General features: G+C 39.9%; 1 protein-coding gene across 1 annotated transcript in view; it reads left to right on the plus strand.

Moving 5' to 3' along the window:
- Positions 1-6,371: 6,371 nt before the first annotated feature.
- The window catches only part of LYPLAL1 (lysophospholipase like 1), a gene marked incomplete at both ends in the record, with an annotated part of 28,759 nt that continues 17,954 nt past the window's right edge, over positions 6,372-17,176 (plus strand). Inside the window, 2 exons of the mRNA XM_081997060.1 lie at positions 6,372-6,456; positions 10,493-10,592. Of these exons, the coding sequence (XP_081853186.1) occupies positions 6,372-6,456; positions 10,493-10,592 (185 nt within the window). The remainder of the gene's footprint in view (positions 6,457-10,492; positions 10,593-17,176) is intronic.

The raw sequence follows: 17,176 nt of genomic DNA on the forward strand, positions 1-17,176 counted from the left end.
TATATACATGTTGGACACTCCCTTTTGGAAGAATTTGGTGCACTGACACTAAAATATTTACAACATAGCACATACAATTTAAAGAAATTGGGTTTCCATTAATCCACTGCCTGAAAGTGGAACTATGTATCTTTATGACACCCTCTGATTTCTAGTTTTCCAAAGGTCTTGGTGGTTGATATTGTCAAATAGTCACAAAATTGTATTGGAAATGTGAACAAGACACTCATTTTCCCAAATGAGATGCTATAAATTTAGGCCAATATAAACCTGTCAGAATTATCCCACCATAAGTTTCACACCAGCTGCACAGCTGAGGAGCTGAGCTAATAAGTTTTGAAAAATGAAAAACATTGCTTTATGGCATCACATAAATTGGCACTAAAAAAAATGTTTGCACCTACGCCCCAGTTTTGACAAATAAATGCCAAAATATGGAAGCCATACAAACAAAGTCCCACTGGCATGAAAGCAGAAGGAAAGTAACAAATAGGTCTGTCAGGGAGTTCTGTATTCTATGTTTCCAGTGTTGATATAAATTTCTACATTTTACCTGTTCAGGCTCAGAAGGGGTAAATTAACCAAAACCAATGTGAACATAGATATTTTCTCTTTGCAGATTAAAAAAGTGATTTCTGCTATTTCCATGTTCTAATGTCATTACAGGGTTGTGAGTCCAAAAGACTCTTTCGTTGGGTTCAACTTCTCTTTGGGTCAACCAGAAGGAGTTACCAGACTGACAGTAACGTAACCAAAACCAGATTTTAGCATTAAGAAAGCAAATCTAGATTTTGTTCTGACTGTATAAAGTCTTGCCAATATATTTATATGAGCAAAGCCCTCTTGCAGACTTCCAATTTATACTGGCAAAAGTGCTCCACATTGACATGAGATACTTTGGTTGGATAGATTGCATTTCTATGGAGAAAACAAGAGAGCTTGCTAGCACAGCTATGTTATTTGAGAGTGTGATATGTTTAACACTCCTAATTCGCATAGACATGAACAAAGAATGGGGCAGCACAGATCTGAGCACATTCATTTATGAACTCCAGTGCAGTAATCTTACTAGAGCACTCCTGTTAATTTCAAGAGTTCCTAATGCATAAATCAGAACTTAAAAATATGAGTCAAAATTATGAGAGTTTTAAAACAGGAATCTTGGGGTTTTTTTCTTGTATGTCTGGATTTTAAGGTTCATGTTTTCGCAACTTTTTTCCTCAATTCAAAAGCACTTATGTCGTTTTAAAATAACAAGAACCTGAGATTCATATTCAGTAACATATGCAAGAGCACTGGTCCTCAGAAGAAGCACCAAAACACACAATGAAATCACAAGGCGTACAAACTTGCCAGATACATGGTTTAAATTGACGAAAGACCCTTCACTCCTGAGTCCAGAAATTCTACTGAAAACTGGAATAATATCATGGTCTCACTACCAACGTATTCCCACAGGTGAAGCTCCAGTGGAGCGAAATCCTCCCATGGCACTTCAAACTTCCCCTGAAAGTCCTCAACTCACACCTCCCACGGCCAAGGTGAATTCACTACCCAGGGTAAGCATCTTTGAAATATTCTCTCATATATAAATCTGCTTTGCCAGCAACTGTCAAGTCAATGTAAAACCAGTCATACCAGTTAGCAGCCATAGCTCTAATCACCAATGTATTAAGTAAAAGGCAGACACCATCAGTCCACATATTAATAGAAAGCAGCTTCAGTATTTGCTGAGAATACTGGTAATATGTTTTTGGTAAGCCCCAAGCATGTCTGTGAGATTCCTTAGGGAATTCTGGTTGAGGAACATCCCTCCAGGCTCCAGCAGGCTATAAGCTGAACAACATGGGCCAACGAGCTTGCCTGGGAGATGTCTGCAGATGTAGCAGCTGAGTGGACGTCCAAATGACTCAGAAGCAGCAAACCTGCTGCAAAGAACAAGCAGAAGAAGCACACCAGTAATGTAGCCAACTCTGGATTTGTTTTGGCAGGCTGTTGGCTAGCTCAGATTTCTGAAGAAAGGAAATGCCTCCTGTTGTCCCTGGGACTGTGCCCTTGTTTGTTTTTAAATCAATTGGATGGCAGGCAGTAAATATCTGGTTCCTGCTAGGAAAATTGTCTCACAAGACCCTAAATACAAAATTCTCTTGGGCCAGAAAAGAACATGATTTGTTTACTTATTACTTGTTTACCTTGCTGTGGTAACTAGAAACACTGGGTCAAGATCCCATTGTGCCAGACCGTATTCAGATGCAGAACGCAACTTGCTTTTCTCTTCATGGAATTATTTCCCCCACCAAACTCTATGGTAAATGATATCTATGATGCACAATATGAGGGATGTAGCCTAGCCAGGGAACTTTTTTCCCAGTAAGGAACAGGAGAACTTGGCACCAACATATACTTCTGACTGGACAAGAAAACCAACTTTTCAAAATCTTCATCTTTTGAATGTTGCTAATTTGCTAAAAAAACATTTTTTCAAATTAAAAAATATGAACGGAAAGACATTTTTCATTTGGCTTGGTGAGGGCATTAATAGTTTAGCATGATAAATGGAATACTAGGCTGTGCACCTGAATAGAAACCACTATGGCACTTTCTACCTCTACTGCAGTAGTTCTGCAGAGAACTGCTTATAAGAACTTTTTAGAATAAACTATGCCAAGATGTACACTGAAAGGGGAGACCTAAAAAACCTCCCATGCCATATAAATGCAATGTCAAAGCACTGCCATTGATTTCCAATGAATGAAACCACCTGCAAATTTGAGGATAGTTGCCTATTTTCATCAGATCAAAGTAATTGGCATAATGGTCTTAAAAATAGTGGACAGACCTTTTTGCCTGTAGAAAAATGGAAGATGGATAGGAAAGGGAAGGAATGTATAAAAGAGTCAAAGAAATTCAGCATTTCATTTTAATGCCTTAATAATGAAGAAAGCAAGTTTAGGATAGCTATCACTCAAGCAATGAAGACTAGACATTAATGATGTGATCTGATACAGTGATGATAATGTCATGACACTGAGTAAGAAATAAAAGATGTGTGTGAAAAGATCCAAATACTTGATATTTTTATTTCCATACCAAAATCCCCATTTCTGTCAAAATCACCTAAATGTAAATATAATCAACTAGAAATCTGCTATACTTTCTAATCTTTGATGAAGCATCTGTGGATTAACTCATCTACTAAACAAAACCAACAGTAACCATACAATACTTACAAACTATTTTTCAATGTGGGGTGCAAGAGTCTCAGTTCTGCACATGCAGTTATAGCAGTGTTTCTGGATGTTATATAAGTACACATGCTGTACATAAAAATTACTCTGCAACATACTGTTTTCAGCTAAAGTTAATTTTAAAGTGCAAAGCCATTTTAAATGAGAAAAATATCAAAATGGTTGCAAGTAAATTAAACTCTCCTGGTTTCTTCTGAATAGAGGCAGTGTGAGAAAACTGAGAACAGAGAGCACTGTGAGCAAGAGCCTATCCTAAGGAACAAAACGCAACTCACACTTTACTTTCTTTAGAAAACTTAAATATGGCCACATTGTTACATTTCAATATTTAGTTAGCATTTAAATCAAAATTTAATCCATGTATTTCATTAAGCCCAGAAAAAAAATAAAAAGAGAATCAATTTCAACAGAATATGTTTTCAAGGGTATGGGAGGAGATTTTATTGATGCTATGAAATGTAATAAATTATTTTTGGAGATGTTAATTGTCAGCAGTCAAAAACTTGTAAAACACTATAAGCATCAGAACTTAAGCATATGTTAATGTAACAAAATTCGCAAGCAATTTTCATATTGCCTATAATTTTCTACGGTTATTAACATACTGTTAATTCATTCAGGATAGTCCTTTCAGTCAGTAAGGCTAGGTTTTAGCAGCAGCCATGACTTTCATAGTTTTCATGGGTTACACCTGTCTGCTTCACAGGCTTCATAGGTTTGGCCCAGGGAAATACCTATAACCCTTTCCTAGTTCTTACTCCAAGCACGTTCCCTCCTTCCCCTCCTTCTTTGGGTAGAAGGCAAAACTGGCAGGGGAGGGGACTCTATTGTCCCTCTAACAACAGAAAACTCCCAGAAATTAAAGAATCATCTCCTGGACATTTCTGAGTACTTGATTCAGAGCTATCACAAGTAGAAGGGGTTTTTTTTGCTGTTGTGTGTGTGGGTTTTTTTAATGTAATTAAAATACATTTTAATATCATTAACATTTAAGATAATTAATACACTTTAAAACACCCCAAGAAAAGATTTTCCTCTAGTATAAATATCAAGTTGTTACAGTAAATTTGTTGTCATCAGAATTATGTCATCTCTTTTCCTTTTATGTTTGCTCAGAGCTCCTATTCTCTCACAAGTTTCTACGTAGTTTATTTTGTCTTTAATTTTTTTAAAATATTGGTCTTTCCTCTGAAGCCCTGGAGTCCTCTCCACTCGGGGAAAGGTAAAGACAGCACTCTGCTTGTTTTTTAATGGAAAAGACAGAAGGAATCTTATGCTTTGACTGTTTCTCTTTAAAAAAAAAAAACACAAAATTCTTCAAACCTACAGTACTATTTTTGCATGGCCTGCTATTTTATCCTTTGTTTTGTTCCTGGCATCAAGCTTTATTTGTTGGCACAAATAAATTTTGTACCTCCAAGCCTGTAACTCTGAGGCAGGGAATGACAAACCATAAGCTTTAAAAAGGTTTGATTATGGTTTGTTGCCGTAACCGTGCAGATGAGTTATTCCAAAGGCACACATCACCTTTGTCCAGTGATCTTTCACATATAACAGCCCATATAACATGCACATGAAAGAAGGCAAGATAAATTAAATATTACAAATAAGCATAATTAAATGAGTGAATGTGCCCTATAATCATTATTAAACTTTCCTGCTAAGCTAATTTAAAAGAAAAAGAGCCTTGATGTCTCAAATACCACAATTACTCTTGTACACTGCAAATGAAAAGTAAGGTGAGTTTCAGCTATTAGGCACTGGCAGTACTGACTTGTTCATGGTGGTACTACTTTGCTGAGATTTTGTATTCTTTGAATTGGGCAACTGAAACTGTAGAAAATTTTAGGTATCTTTCATCCATCCCTACCATGCAATTTTCTCATTTCCCCAACTATCAGATTTTTTTTCCTTCTATTTCTTTCTTGGACCCGCTGCAGAATGCTTCTAGATATATTAAAAAGACAGCTGCGTACATTTTGAAGGGGTGTCATAGCACGCCATTTGTCAGTCTACATTTAACTGGTGCCCTAAGATTTCACGGCCGAAATATACAGGAATATAGTAGTCAGGACAGTAATTTGAACAGAAATACAAGCACAGCATGCTCTTCATATTACATACACGCTGATGTTTCATCTACTTAACCCACGGGCCATTCTGAAGGTAATAACATGCTACCTCAAGAGGCTAAGGTTTCATTACATTTTTAAGGACTAACAGGTGTGCCCCTATGGTTTGCCAAAATACTTCATGATGAACTGCAAAACTAATCTGTAAACTTGCTGCTTACCCCCTGTCTCGCACCGCACCTGGCTAGTGAAATGGCAATAGCGGATTTTATGCCTGGTCATCCTTGTTCCACTGCTGCAGACCACAAAGCACCAATGCAGGTGGTTAATCTACACATCAATAGGGGGGGGAAAAAAAAAAAGTCTTATGACCTTGAAAATGTGTAAGTTACCCAAAGTGTGAAAGCAAGCTCCTATTCCTTATCCCTCTATAGCAGTTCAGTTGAAACTACCAAGAGCATCAGAGTGGTTGTGCTCAGACATGCGTTGAGGCCAGACAAGCTCTCGCATGTCTGCTGGACCCTTGTGACATGGGTCCTTGCAGGCCCTTCACTTTCCGAGGTGCCTCGAGGGAGCCATCAGAGCCCCCCCGCTTCGCCTCAGCCTGCTTGCCAGCCGGGCCTTTCCTCTCCAAAGCGTGCACCTGGTGAGGCTGAAGCCTAATCGCCTTTCATGTACAGCGACATGAACGGGGTGACACCCCACCCCCCGCTGTTTGATCCCCAGTTCGCCTATCATATGGCATTTCTAAATATTGGGTCTCTAGAGAAATGGTGTTCTCTATAAATAGATTTTGGTAACAGGGCACAGCGTTAAAAGTGAGAGCTTTCCTGGTTTAGGGCCCGCAGAGCTGCTCCTGGGGGAGCAGTACCTGAGGACAGCGGCAGGTGTGAGCCGCAAGCCCACCGCCCGCTGTACGGCGAGCCAGGCGCCGGCCGCTGTGCCTGCCCGGCCCGCGGGGCCGCCTCTGCGCCGGCGCGGTGGGCCGCGCTACCGGCAGGGCAGGGCTGGGCAGGGCCGGGCCGGGAGGCGGAGGAGGAGGGCAGTGGGCATGGCGGCGCCCGCAGCACTGCAGCGGAGCGTGGTGTCCCCCGCCGGCAGGCACACCGCCTCCCTCATCTTCTTGCACGGCTCAGGTGGCTGCTTCCCCCCTCCCCGCTTCTCTCCCCTGCTACCCCGCGGTGGGGCCGAGGCGCGGGTCAAGGGCTCGCTGGGAGCCTCTTCCTGCTGGGGACGGGCGCCGCGGTGCCGCCCGGGGCAGGCCGCCCTCCGGCCGCGGGACCAGGCTGGCTGCCGCCGCCTCCTGCGCGGTGAGGCTCTGCCGGGAGCGCAGCGCGGCGGGGGGGGGGGGGCACTGCTGGGCCCTTCAGGCCGCGACAGCCCGGTGCTGCGTGAGGGAGCCTGCGGGACGGGCCCGGCGCGGCTGCAAAGCGAGGAGAAGGGGCGTCGGGTGCCTCTGTCCTTGCGGCTCTGGCCGGCAAGGAGGAGCCTCCGTGAGCAAAGCGGTGTGCGTGGACTGGTCTAGCGTTTGGGCCTCCCCGCGCCTGAGGCGGGTGCGTGGAGTGTGTTTTAGGGACACATCAGCCTGGCTCGCTTTGCCGTGAGAACAAACCTGTTCCAGAAGATATTCTCTTAATTCGTCCGTGCTAAGGGTAGCCACGTATGAAGGATGATTTTAATAATTCAGATAGCTCTTGGAGTTTTAAAGCTCGGACTGAGAGTGGTGTTGTCACCTCTTAAAAGCTAGTGCTAATATTCTCCCTGTTCAGGAGGGTCCTACCCGTGTCCAGGCTGGCGTCATGGCTACCATCTGTAGAAGGTAGTTACCTGCATCAGGCACCAGTCTGAGGGCAGGAGGGGAGTGTGTGGTTTGTTGGTTTTTTTCTCTTAAGGATTATTTCTAACCTGCTAAATAACAACAACAAAGTCCACATGAGTTAAACCAAACCAACCAAACAAAAAAGCCAAAAAAACCCAAAACAACCAGTAATCATTGGTCTTTACTAAATCAAGGCCTTGGGAGTCAATGCTGTTGAGCTGTACGTGTGCATATGACAAAGTGCTCAACGCTTTTCAGTGTCTTTCTTAGTTTTGCTTTTAGCTGATGTTTCTCTTTAGTTTAACAAACATGTACGTGCTTATTAAATTAGTTTCATTTTTATAATCTGGTCTACTTTTGCTTTTCTCAAATTCTGTGAGTTAAAGAATGGAAGTGAAAGAGTTCCTAAGATGTGTTCACCCCTCTTGTTAATGCTAATGCTTTAATGCTTGAGGAAATAATTTTCTCATGTTGGAGGAGTAAGGCAAGATTATGGTTAGAGGTTGATTCCACATGTGGTTAAAGTACTCTACAATTTTTCAGTTTTTATATGATTTCCTTCATAATGTTTGCAATGGGGAAGTACAAGCATGCTTTTATTTGGCTTTGTTTAGTAGTTCTACAGAATAGAATTTAAAACAGAAGTAGCCGCAGTGCTGATGCTGTGGGCTGGCCTGTAAACCTGAATTGGTACCTTCTGTACAGCGCTTGTGATGGAAAGTGGCAGTCAAATGGCATGAATCCATTTTGTTCATAATGCTTGCTCCAGACAAATTATAACAAGTGGAGAATGTAAATGTAAAATGGTATAGTAAAATATTAGAAAATTCCTGGTACTGTACATCAAATTTAGGTAGAGGATCCATTTGGTAGCTCAGCAGGGAAGGCAAATGGCAATTTTTTAGACTTAGGTTTACAACTTGCATGTTGTAACATGTTTAAGTTTAAAGCTTACACAGAAAGAAAATTTGGAAATTCAAGCTATGTTTGAAAGAAAAATAATTCATATTTTACTGGCGGAGGGGAGATAATATTGCTGCCACCAGTCTATTTAAGGTTTGGAAACAGACTCAAAGCAGAATTGTCTGTGCATGTTCACTTCTTTTTAGTAGCATTCAGAAGAACATATAATAATAAAATACGAGAACAGCCTGAAAGACAAACCTTTCAGAAGGTTGTTGGGTTTTGTTTGGTGTCACAATCTGCTCTGTTTTTCCCTCTGGTCCAAAATTTATTCTAACCGAACCAAAATACATTATCTCTGCATGCAGGTGCTCACAGTTGTTGCAGAGCATTTGGACTGTAAGGACTCTTGACACACAGAAGGTCATAGTTAAATTTTCTCATATGTAATGAGTTTTCTATGAACTTTTCATGGACAAACTAGCTTCACTAACTGTAAATGTTTCTCCTGATCTTGGCAAAGTTTAAGAAATGTGAATAAATAATGAAAGATGTGTGTTGCACCATTAAGGAGCTTGTAAAGACCTAAGTCCCGATTCTGTTAAGTATTCCGATAATTGCTTAGGTTGACCTACCTGAGGGTTGGTCCTTTGCAAGTATTTGTAAAGCCTAGACTTTTGCTGTCTAACTGAAAAAAGAGGAGTGCACAAGGAAAAAAGTTTATTCAAGCCTCCTTAAGATAACGTTGTTCATAAAGTAGGGGACAGCAACCATGAGGAAACCCTTGCATGTCAAATGTGTCTACTAAGAATCAGAGGTGTGTTTGGACTTCAGACCATGCTACTCATATAGAGAAAGTGCTGGTGGGAATGTGTTCTGAAGCATCCAGTTAAAGATGTAACTTTGATTTTACTGTTTAACATAGCACAGAATAAGATTTGTGTCAGTTTTGTGACCCTGTTGCTTATTTGCCGTTTGGAGTATTTGGGTCAAACAGGGAACTCGTGGTTATGCCATTTGTGCTCAACAGAAAACAAACATGCTGGGTTTGCATCCTTCTTGCCTTCTGTATTAGTTCTGAAGATGCATTAATTCTGTGTGTAAATAAAGATCACTGAATTTTGTTTGAGTGCTAAAGCAAGAGCAAATCTTTTCCATTGAGGAACTATAATCACTGTAGCAATAAATTGATACATTCATGTGACATTGTTTAGATGAACCCATGTAATGTGGCAGTAAGCCTGACTTTGGGCAGATATTTTCTCTTGTGGTTTGGCCATTTTATTGAAAAGAATAGAGTGATTTCTAAAGTCAAACTGACCAATTTGTGATAAAGTGATAAAGAATACCGTTAACTCAGATTAGCAGTTTGAGTTGATAATATGTGGGGGCGTCGACTTCAAACGAGACTAAAGTCCTATGGCATGAGTGGCAGTAGTCAAACTCCAGTTTGCTGAATCCCCACCAAATTTTTAGGTTCAGCATTACTGAACAATTACATGTTGTATTACTGCCTGCTATAAGCTATATTCTTTGATGGGCCAGTTGCCTCCAGCTTGAAGCGTTGTTTAACTCGTATTGGAGACGTGTGCATGCTGTTCAGAGGGGTGGCAGTGAATTTACAGTTGAAGATACCAGTGGTGCAAAGACAAGTTCTAGAAATTGGCTGTTTACAATTTACAAATATACCAAATATGTGTATGTAAAGGAACACATGCTGTCTGCTTAAGAATTCATCCTGTGTATCTCTTCATATCTGTTCAATGCGCAGGGGGTTTGACTATAGGCTGAGTTGCTAAGACTAGGAAGAAACTACGTTGAGGGTCAGATCTCAACAGGCTTTCAAATGGAACTGTGGGATTAAGGTTTTTGAGGAGCCTGCTAGATATTTTAACCCGAACTCGTCTCTTGAGCACTTTTTATAAAATGTTGGGAGTGTTTGACTGATACTTCCCTTAAAGCCTGTGTGTACTATTAGCATGATTAAATGGCTTTTTATGGCTCTTGACTAGGTTTTGAAGTAGATTAGCATAAAATTCTGTAGTAGAAGTAATTATCTTTTCTAAGGGGAGCAGCAGGTATTTTATCTCACTTTAAAATGTTCATCAGTATTTTTTTTTTTAATCACGGTTATCAGCAAATAAGGTAAGTTGCAAATACGAGGTAAGGCCACGTGCCTGATTAGGAGGTGCTTAAGCCGTTGGATGTAGTAAAGTATTTATTAAACTTATGCTGTGGGCCTCGTAAGTAGTCTGTTTCTAGGAAGTTTTGAGTCCATCTTCCTTGGAAGAGGGATTGAGGTTATTCTGAAAGGTTCTTTTCTAGTGTTCTGGAGGATTAACTTTGTGATTTAGAAAACAGGGCAATCTAGTATAAATATATTTGACATTGTATAGTTTTCCTTCTAAATGCACAGAATAATTCTTGTTGTACTCTTCTGTGTGATACAGGTGATACTGGCCAAGGAGCAAGAACATGGATAAAACAAATTTTGAATCAAGACATGGCTTTCCAACATATAAAAGTAATTTACCCAACGGCTCCTGCCAGGTATTATTTAATATATTTTAACTGTAAGATTAAATTATTCCAGTACTGTAAAATATGCTTGTGAATATTGGTACAGACTGTCATAACACTTCCTTCTTCTTTCTCATGTATATGCTTTTTGGCAAAACTGGAGCTCAGCAGTGCCCAGGGATTGTGATTTTAAGTGGGTAAGACTTAGCAGAAGTCACAGTTTCTAATCCAAATTCAAGTATTGTCCTCATAGTATCTTTTCGTCTCCTTGATACGAATAGAAGAAGATATTGCCATGGGTGTTGTAATGGCATTATAGAGGCATGTTCTGGATCACAGTCCTACCTGTATTAACTGTTATAAATTAACAACTAAAATATTCTGTAATATTTGATGTCAAGTTTCAGTTCTGAAGGTAGTTGGTCTTTTTGTCAAGTAAGATGTGAAACATGTTCAGCGGCTGGACAAAGGACCGGGAATTTAAAATGACACATTTCTTCTAGTTTGAATCCTGACCCAACTGTTTCAAAGAGAATTGAATTCAAATTCACTGTGGGCACAAATCTCGTTATTAAATGACAGTACGTGTTTAGTGGTAGGCCAGAAGCACAGATAAAAATATTTACCCCTGGGAATTTGAAAGTTAATGAGGTCAAACCTAAAGGCTAAATATTGGGCACCTACCTCCATATTTAGCTATCTAAAGTCATGGCCATATATTTCAGAGATGTTTAATTTTTCATAATATACATTCATTTTTAAGGTGTCTGTGACTAAGTTAGGAAAATGTTTCCTTGAAAGGTAATGGGGCTTAAGTTTCTTTCTGAATTTGTGCATAAGCATGGATGAATGCTGAAAAGAAAAGGAAATTGTGACATTCTTCACAGACTTTCGAGGTACAGAGGTTTGAAAGTCAGAAAAAAAATTCTTGGAGGTTATAAACAAGTATAATAGCAGATTTTGTCTGGCAATCACTAATACATGAAAAAAAACTTTCCTTGACCATGTATTTTTATGATCTACTTAGGCAGGAAAAGCAATTGAGAGGTTGCAGTGTGAATGTACTCACTGTGTTACAGAAACTCATGAGTGGAAGTCTTTGAAGCAGTGTTTTTTGGGTTACTAGGTAGTGAATGTGATTTTTCTGTAAATAACATGCTCATTACTTCGTTGATGACAGGCTAAAGTGATGGCTAGAGTTATCAGTGGCACATCACACATACGGACGGGCTCCATTTTGTCCATATCAACACAGCAGGTACTGGAGAAATGCAGGAGGTTTTGCTTCTCTATGAAACAATCTTTCTTCACGAGCTACATGCAGTCAGAGCACCTCAGACCACATCTGTTGGGCCAGTGCCTTACTTTTCCATCCCACTGCACTTCTGGGGTCCAATCCTTTTCTCATTTGTTTTGTTTTCTTTGGGTAACTGCAGATGTAAACTATGTATAAATGATTAACCAGCAAGATCTCCTGACTCAAATGAGTGGCATTTATGGGGAATTTGTTTTTATCTTAAAACTTTGGATTTCAGTACTTGGTTAAAGAGATGGGAAGATAGATACTGTTGTAATGAAAATAGGTGAACAGTTAATTCCACTTTTTAAGTCAGTTACTCTTCTTCTCTAGAGCAGTTAGAGGTTGTGCATGAGTTGACTCAGAAGTGGTTTTTAGCAAAACTGAAACGTATATGCAAAGAATAAAAAAAATACCCACACTGTTTGTCTTCGACTGGCAATAGCAAGTACACTTGGGAATATTAGTGTACAGCCCTTTGTTCCTGATAAGCACCATTAGCTGACATAGTGAAATGAAACAGATGCCCTTAAGTACAATAACGTTTGCCGCAATGCTGAAGTGAAGTTTGTGAAGATACGTGTTATTGGTTGAAACTGAAATAACAGAAGCCTTTACAGACCCATCTCATGTTGTTTGGTATTCAAGTCCAAAACACACTGTGCTTTTTGAAACATTTGCAATGGTTGCTCTCCTTTCTTCCACAGAAAGGAAAAACTTGGCCTAGGACATCCCGACTTGAATGGCAGACATAAAAATTATTTTATCTGATTTAGGAACTTAAATATGTGGTCTGATCTTATATGTGTACGTATATATGTTTTAATAAGAATTCCAAGTGCTTCTGGCACCAACGGGGGAGTTCAGCATCCTTGATAATGAGACCTGTAGGTAGACAGATATGGGTCTGCAGATATGCTGAAGAAGGTTCTGACCCAGTCTTTGATTGTGTAGAGGCAGGGCGGTATGCTGGTGGGAAGCTACGCTGATGCGAGTGAGAATCTCTGTGGGTGGCACAACCTGCCACTGCATTGTCAGTTATAGGAGCCGAGTGCAAAGCTTACCAGCAGGTTTTTACACTGATGTTGAAATCAAAGAAAAGCTTGAAGTTAGGCAAGACTATACTAGGGTTGCTTGGCTAATACTCTTCTGGCAAAATCCTGTGTTTTCCAGGATGTAGTATACTTACCACGTATACTTGACGGAGAGCATTCAATGTAGTTATGCCGATAAAAGCAGGTTTGATGATGCAACTACAGTGCTAGAGGCTTTGGCAGGATAAACTGAAGATCAGGAATACCTCTTCACTTTTTTGATGGATAGGATACTGCTGATAGATAGATCTGTAGATTTGGCCTTATACATTCTTCACCTCTATTAGATAGAGTTCTGAAAAACAGTGGAATTCACATTTTTCAACAAAACATTGAAGATTCCTTTTTTCCTTTGTGGAGGATGGATGGCGTTCATGTTTACATTTTGTTTAGATTTTTATCTCGGACACTGAAACATATTTTAAATTTACTACAACATCAGAGGTTCAGACATGTTTTGATTCAGGAGTCAGTATGTTTGAAAACTATTTTGGAAAACCAGCCCAGCGTATAATCTAGAAGAATTCTAAAACATATTCTCTGCCTTCATTAGCATTGATGTCAGCAAACAGTAGAGAGGACACTCTTCCATTTTATTGGTAAAAGCAATGGAAAGTTACTGAACTACATTTTATAAAACTGGTTTTTACTATTCTCTATAGGTATCTGTAAAAAGTTACACTTTTTAAAAATATTTATTTTCTTTAATCATTTTTAGAATGTGCATGATCTGTGTAGAGAATGATCACCAGATGTCCCCTGGACAGGTAAAGTGTTTGCAGCATTTTGTCATGTTCAGCCCCCATCACTTTGGAAAGTCCTATGAGTCTCATGTTTGCTTGTATCCTGAGTGAAAATAACAGAATGGAGATAGCAATTTTGAAAGTTTTTCTTTTTTAATAGTAAATTCCACTAAGTAAAATGCTCATGGTAAAAAGCGTGCTTGGATGAAAAAGGGAAAAATATGTGGATTTGAAGTCTCAGTGTGATGTAGTGAGAGTAGTGGCACCTGAATTTGGAATACGTTTGGAAATTAAATGCATGTAGCTGGGGCATGCAAACTTTGCTTTAGAGATGAAAATTTTTAGACGTTGCTTAGAGAGGTCTTGGTTTTTTCCCCTGTAATGTAGGCAACTGGGATACTTAAAAGAACTAACTATTAAAACAAGTTCTCTTTTTTATCTAGCTTGCTTTCAAGATCAGTGCTTCTGTACATAAATTAAACTTGTTAAACACAACAGAATTCTATTTCCTCTCCACTGAAATGCAAATACATATCTTTAATTAAAAAAAAGAAGCTCAAATTGTAGCCTTAGCAGCTGATGCAATCCCTAAAGCCACGTCTACAGTAATAGTTTTAAAAGAAAGGGTTTCCTTTTTCCTTTTTTATTTGGGTCAGGATGGCTACAGCTTTAAATACTGTTTCAGCTGCTACAACTGTGACTTAAACACTAGCTTTCTATTGAGTTTCTAAATCAGAACTGAATACCACCCAATTTAACCTTTTTTTTTTTATTAGAAAGCGATAGTTTGAATTGGCATTGCAGGAGCTAACGTGGTAAAGTTAAAACCATTTAGCCTCTACTTGTTTTTAATAAGTATACCTTACCTTCTATAATTCCCTTCAAAAATCTAGGTCAAAGATTCTTTGCGTTGTCTAGCATTCCATTCTGACAGTTCTTCTCTTTTGTAAGTCAGAAAGTAAACTATAAATACTTCTTGGGCTATTTTGTGGATCTTTTTGACAATCTCTCAACATACCTTTCCGTGGCCAATAAGTCTCCATGCAGAGTTTGTTGTCTGCTTTTTTTTTTCCCCAATTTAGTCTAATTTCCCTTGTCCCTAAGTATGTGGCTGGTAAGGACTGCTCAGCATGATACGGCCTGGTACTCCATCCTTTTACCTAAGTTCACATCTTTGCTCAGCTCATGGGTGGAAATGAGTTTCATCTCATCGTAGTCCCCATTTGGCTATATTGCAAAACCACCAGACAGTTTGGCACCGTTCAGCTATACTGGCAGTCTCTACATTGAGGAGGCCTAGGATTGGAAAAGCAGCAGGGGTACTGCAGGTCAGACTTGAGATGGATTGGCGGAGCAGTGTCGGGGAGCATGCATGGTGCCTATCATACTATTTTTGGCTCAAGCAAATGTTATTAATCCTTCGCTTTTGTGAGCCTTAACCTCATTCATAAATTTAACACAAAGAAGGCTTTTTAGATGTGGAAGTCTGAGGGACGAATAGAAAAGGCTTTGGTTGATATGGCGTGGTGTCCTGGTTTCAGCTGGGGTGGAGTTGTTTTTTCTTCCCGATAGCTGGTATAGTGCTGTGCTTTGGAGTTGGCATGAGAATAATGTTGATAACACACTGAAGTCTTTAGTTGTGGCTAAGTAGTTGTAGTGCTTATACGAAGCCCAGGACTTTTCAGCTTCCCATGCTCTGACAGTGAGGAGGTGCACAGGCAGCTGGGAGGGGGCACGGCCAGGACAGCTGAGCCAGGCTGGCCAAAGGGATATTCCTCACCATAAAATGTCGTGCTCAGTACATAAACTGGAGTTAGCTGGGGGTGGGAATCGCTGCTTGGGGACAGGCTATCGGTACATACAGGTGGTGAGCAATTGCTGCATTGGGTTGCACTTGTTCTTGTACATTTCTTTGTCAGTATTGTTATTATTGTTATCATTGTTGTTTCCTCCTCTCTTGCTGTCCTATTAAACCGTTTTTGTCTCAACCCATGAGTTTTTTCCGATTCTCTCGCCCATCCCACAGGGTGAGGGGCGGGGGAAGCGGGCTGCTGTGTGGTGCTTAATTGCTGGCTGGGGCTAAACCACGACAGGTGGTTCTTTCATCTCCTCCTGTAAGTAGAAATGTAACATATTCTTCATAATAATGATGGGAGCATGCTTGGGTAAACTTCATACTGTCCTTTTATTTCTCCTCTTGCATTAGTTGAAGAAAACATATGGATATGCGCACACATCATGCTTACATCATATACTAAATACCATGTGGAATGCAATAAACACTTGTCAGAGGTACTTTAGTCGTGCTTGGGGAAAACAGTAGAACATGATGCCAATAATCTTGGATTTCTAATTTCTTTAACCACATCACACACTTAGACATCCTACCTCCTGTTTTTCGTCTCTCAGCCATTTTCCAATACAGAACAATTGGAGACAGTGGTTTTCATATGGCCCCTTCCAGCAAGCAGTTGTAGGGTGCTAAGTTATTTGTCATTCTGTGCTCTTACTTTACAGGCTTTTCAGGGGTTTCTGTGCTTAGCTAGTGTCATTCATGCACCCTCACTGTTTGCCACCAGCTTGTGAAAGGTACCACTTTGAATCCCAGAGTGTCTTTCAAACTGTGTAATGGAGAACTGATTCAGATGGGACCCTCGTTCGCCTCTTGCCACTTTCAGTGAATTCATGAAACAGCCACTATGACCTGGTTGCTGAGAAACTGGCAGTGTGTAGAAAAGGTAATTTATGGTCTTCTCAAATATAACATTACTGCCATTCTCTGATTAGTACAAATCCCCACAATTTACACTCCCTACCTCCCCAAAAAAAACCAAAACCAACCCAAGAAACCAACAGAAACAAAGAAACAGAAACAAACTCAGAATTTGTCCTGCTGAGTTCTGTGTCAGCTTCTATTTGTGGCTTCCTTTGTTTTGAATAAATAAGATTTGTCCCAAGTAACAAAAGCTGTCAACATAGTATTTCTTCAAATGACCATTCTGTACTGGCTCAGTTGGCTCTCATTTCAGTCAGTATACATCCAGAACAATTCTTATCAAAAGCATTGCATGTGGTTGAGTGAACAGGCACAGCCTGTTCTGAGGAACAGCCGAAATTATTCCTCATGGAGATGACTCTTGCCTTTTTAAATTTTTTTTAAGTATACTTCCAAGTTTAAGCTGTTTGAATTTCTGACACATCTTGTGCTGTGTTACCATACCACAAAGCTTCATTGTTAAGATGTGTTGAACCTTGGTTTTAACATAAGATATACTTTGGACTGGAACTTTGAATTATACTTCTGATTTGAATAGGTGGATGCTCTGCCTTCCCTCCCTTTTCTTTTAAAATTTACTTTCTGCTTCAAGCAGACAGTGGGAATGAAAAAAACAGAATTATGAACCAGATTTTCTATTGCATTGTACTAGTGTCAGCAGTGAGACTTTGCTAGCAGAGAATTTGGGACTGGGGAGTAACTTT

Source organism: Phaethon aethereus, assembly GCF_964289735.1.
Source record: "Phaethon aethereus genome assembly, chromosome: 3".
In the NCBI taxonomy this organism is placed as follows: domain Eukaryota; kingdom Metazoa; phylum Chordata; class Aves; order Phaethontiformes; family Phaethontidae; genus Phaethon; species Phaethon aethereus.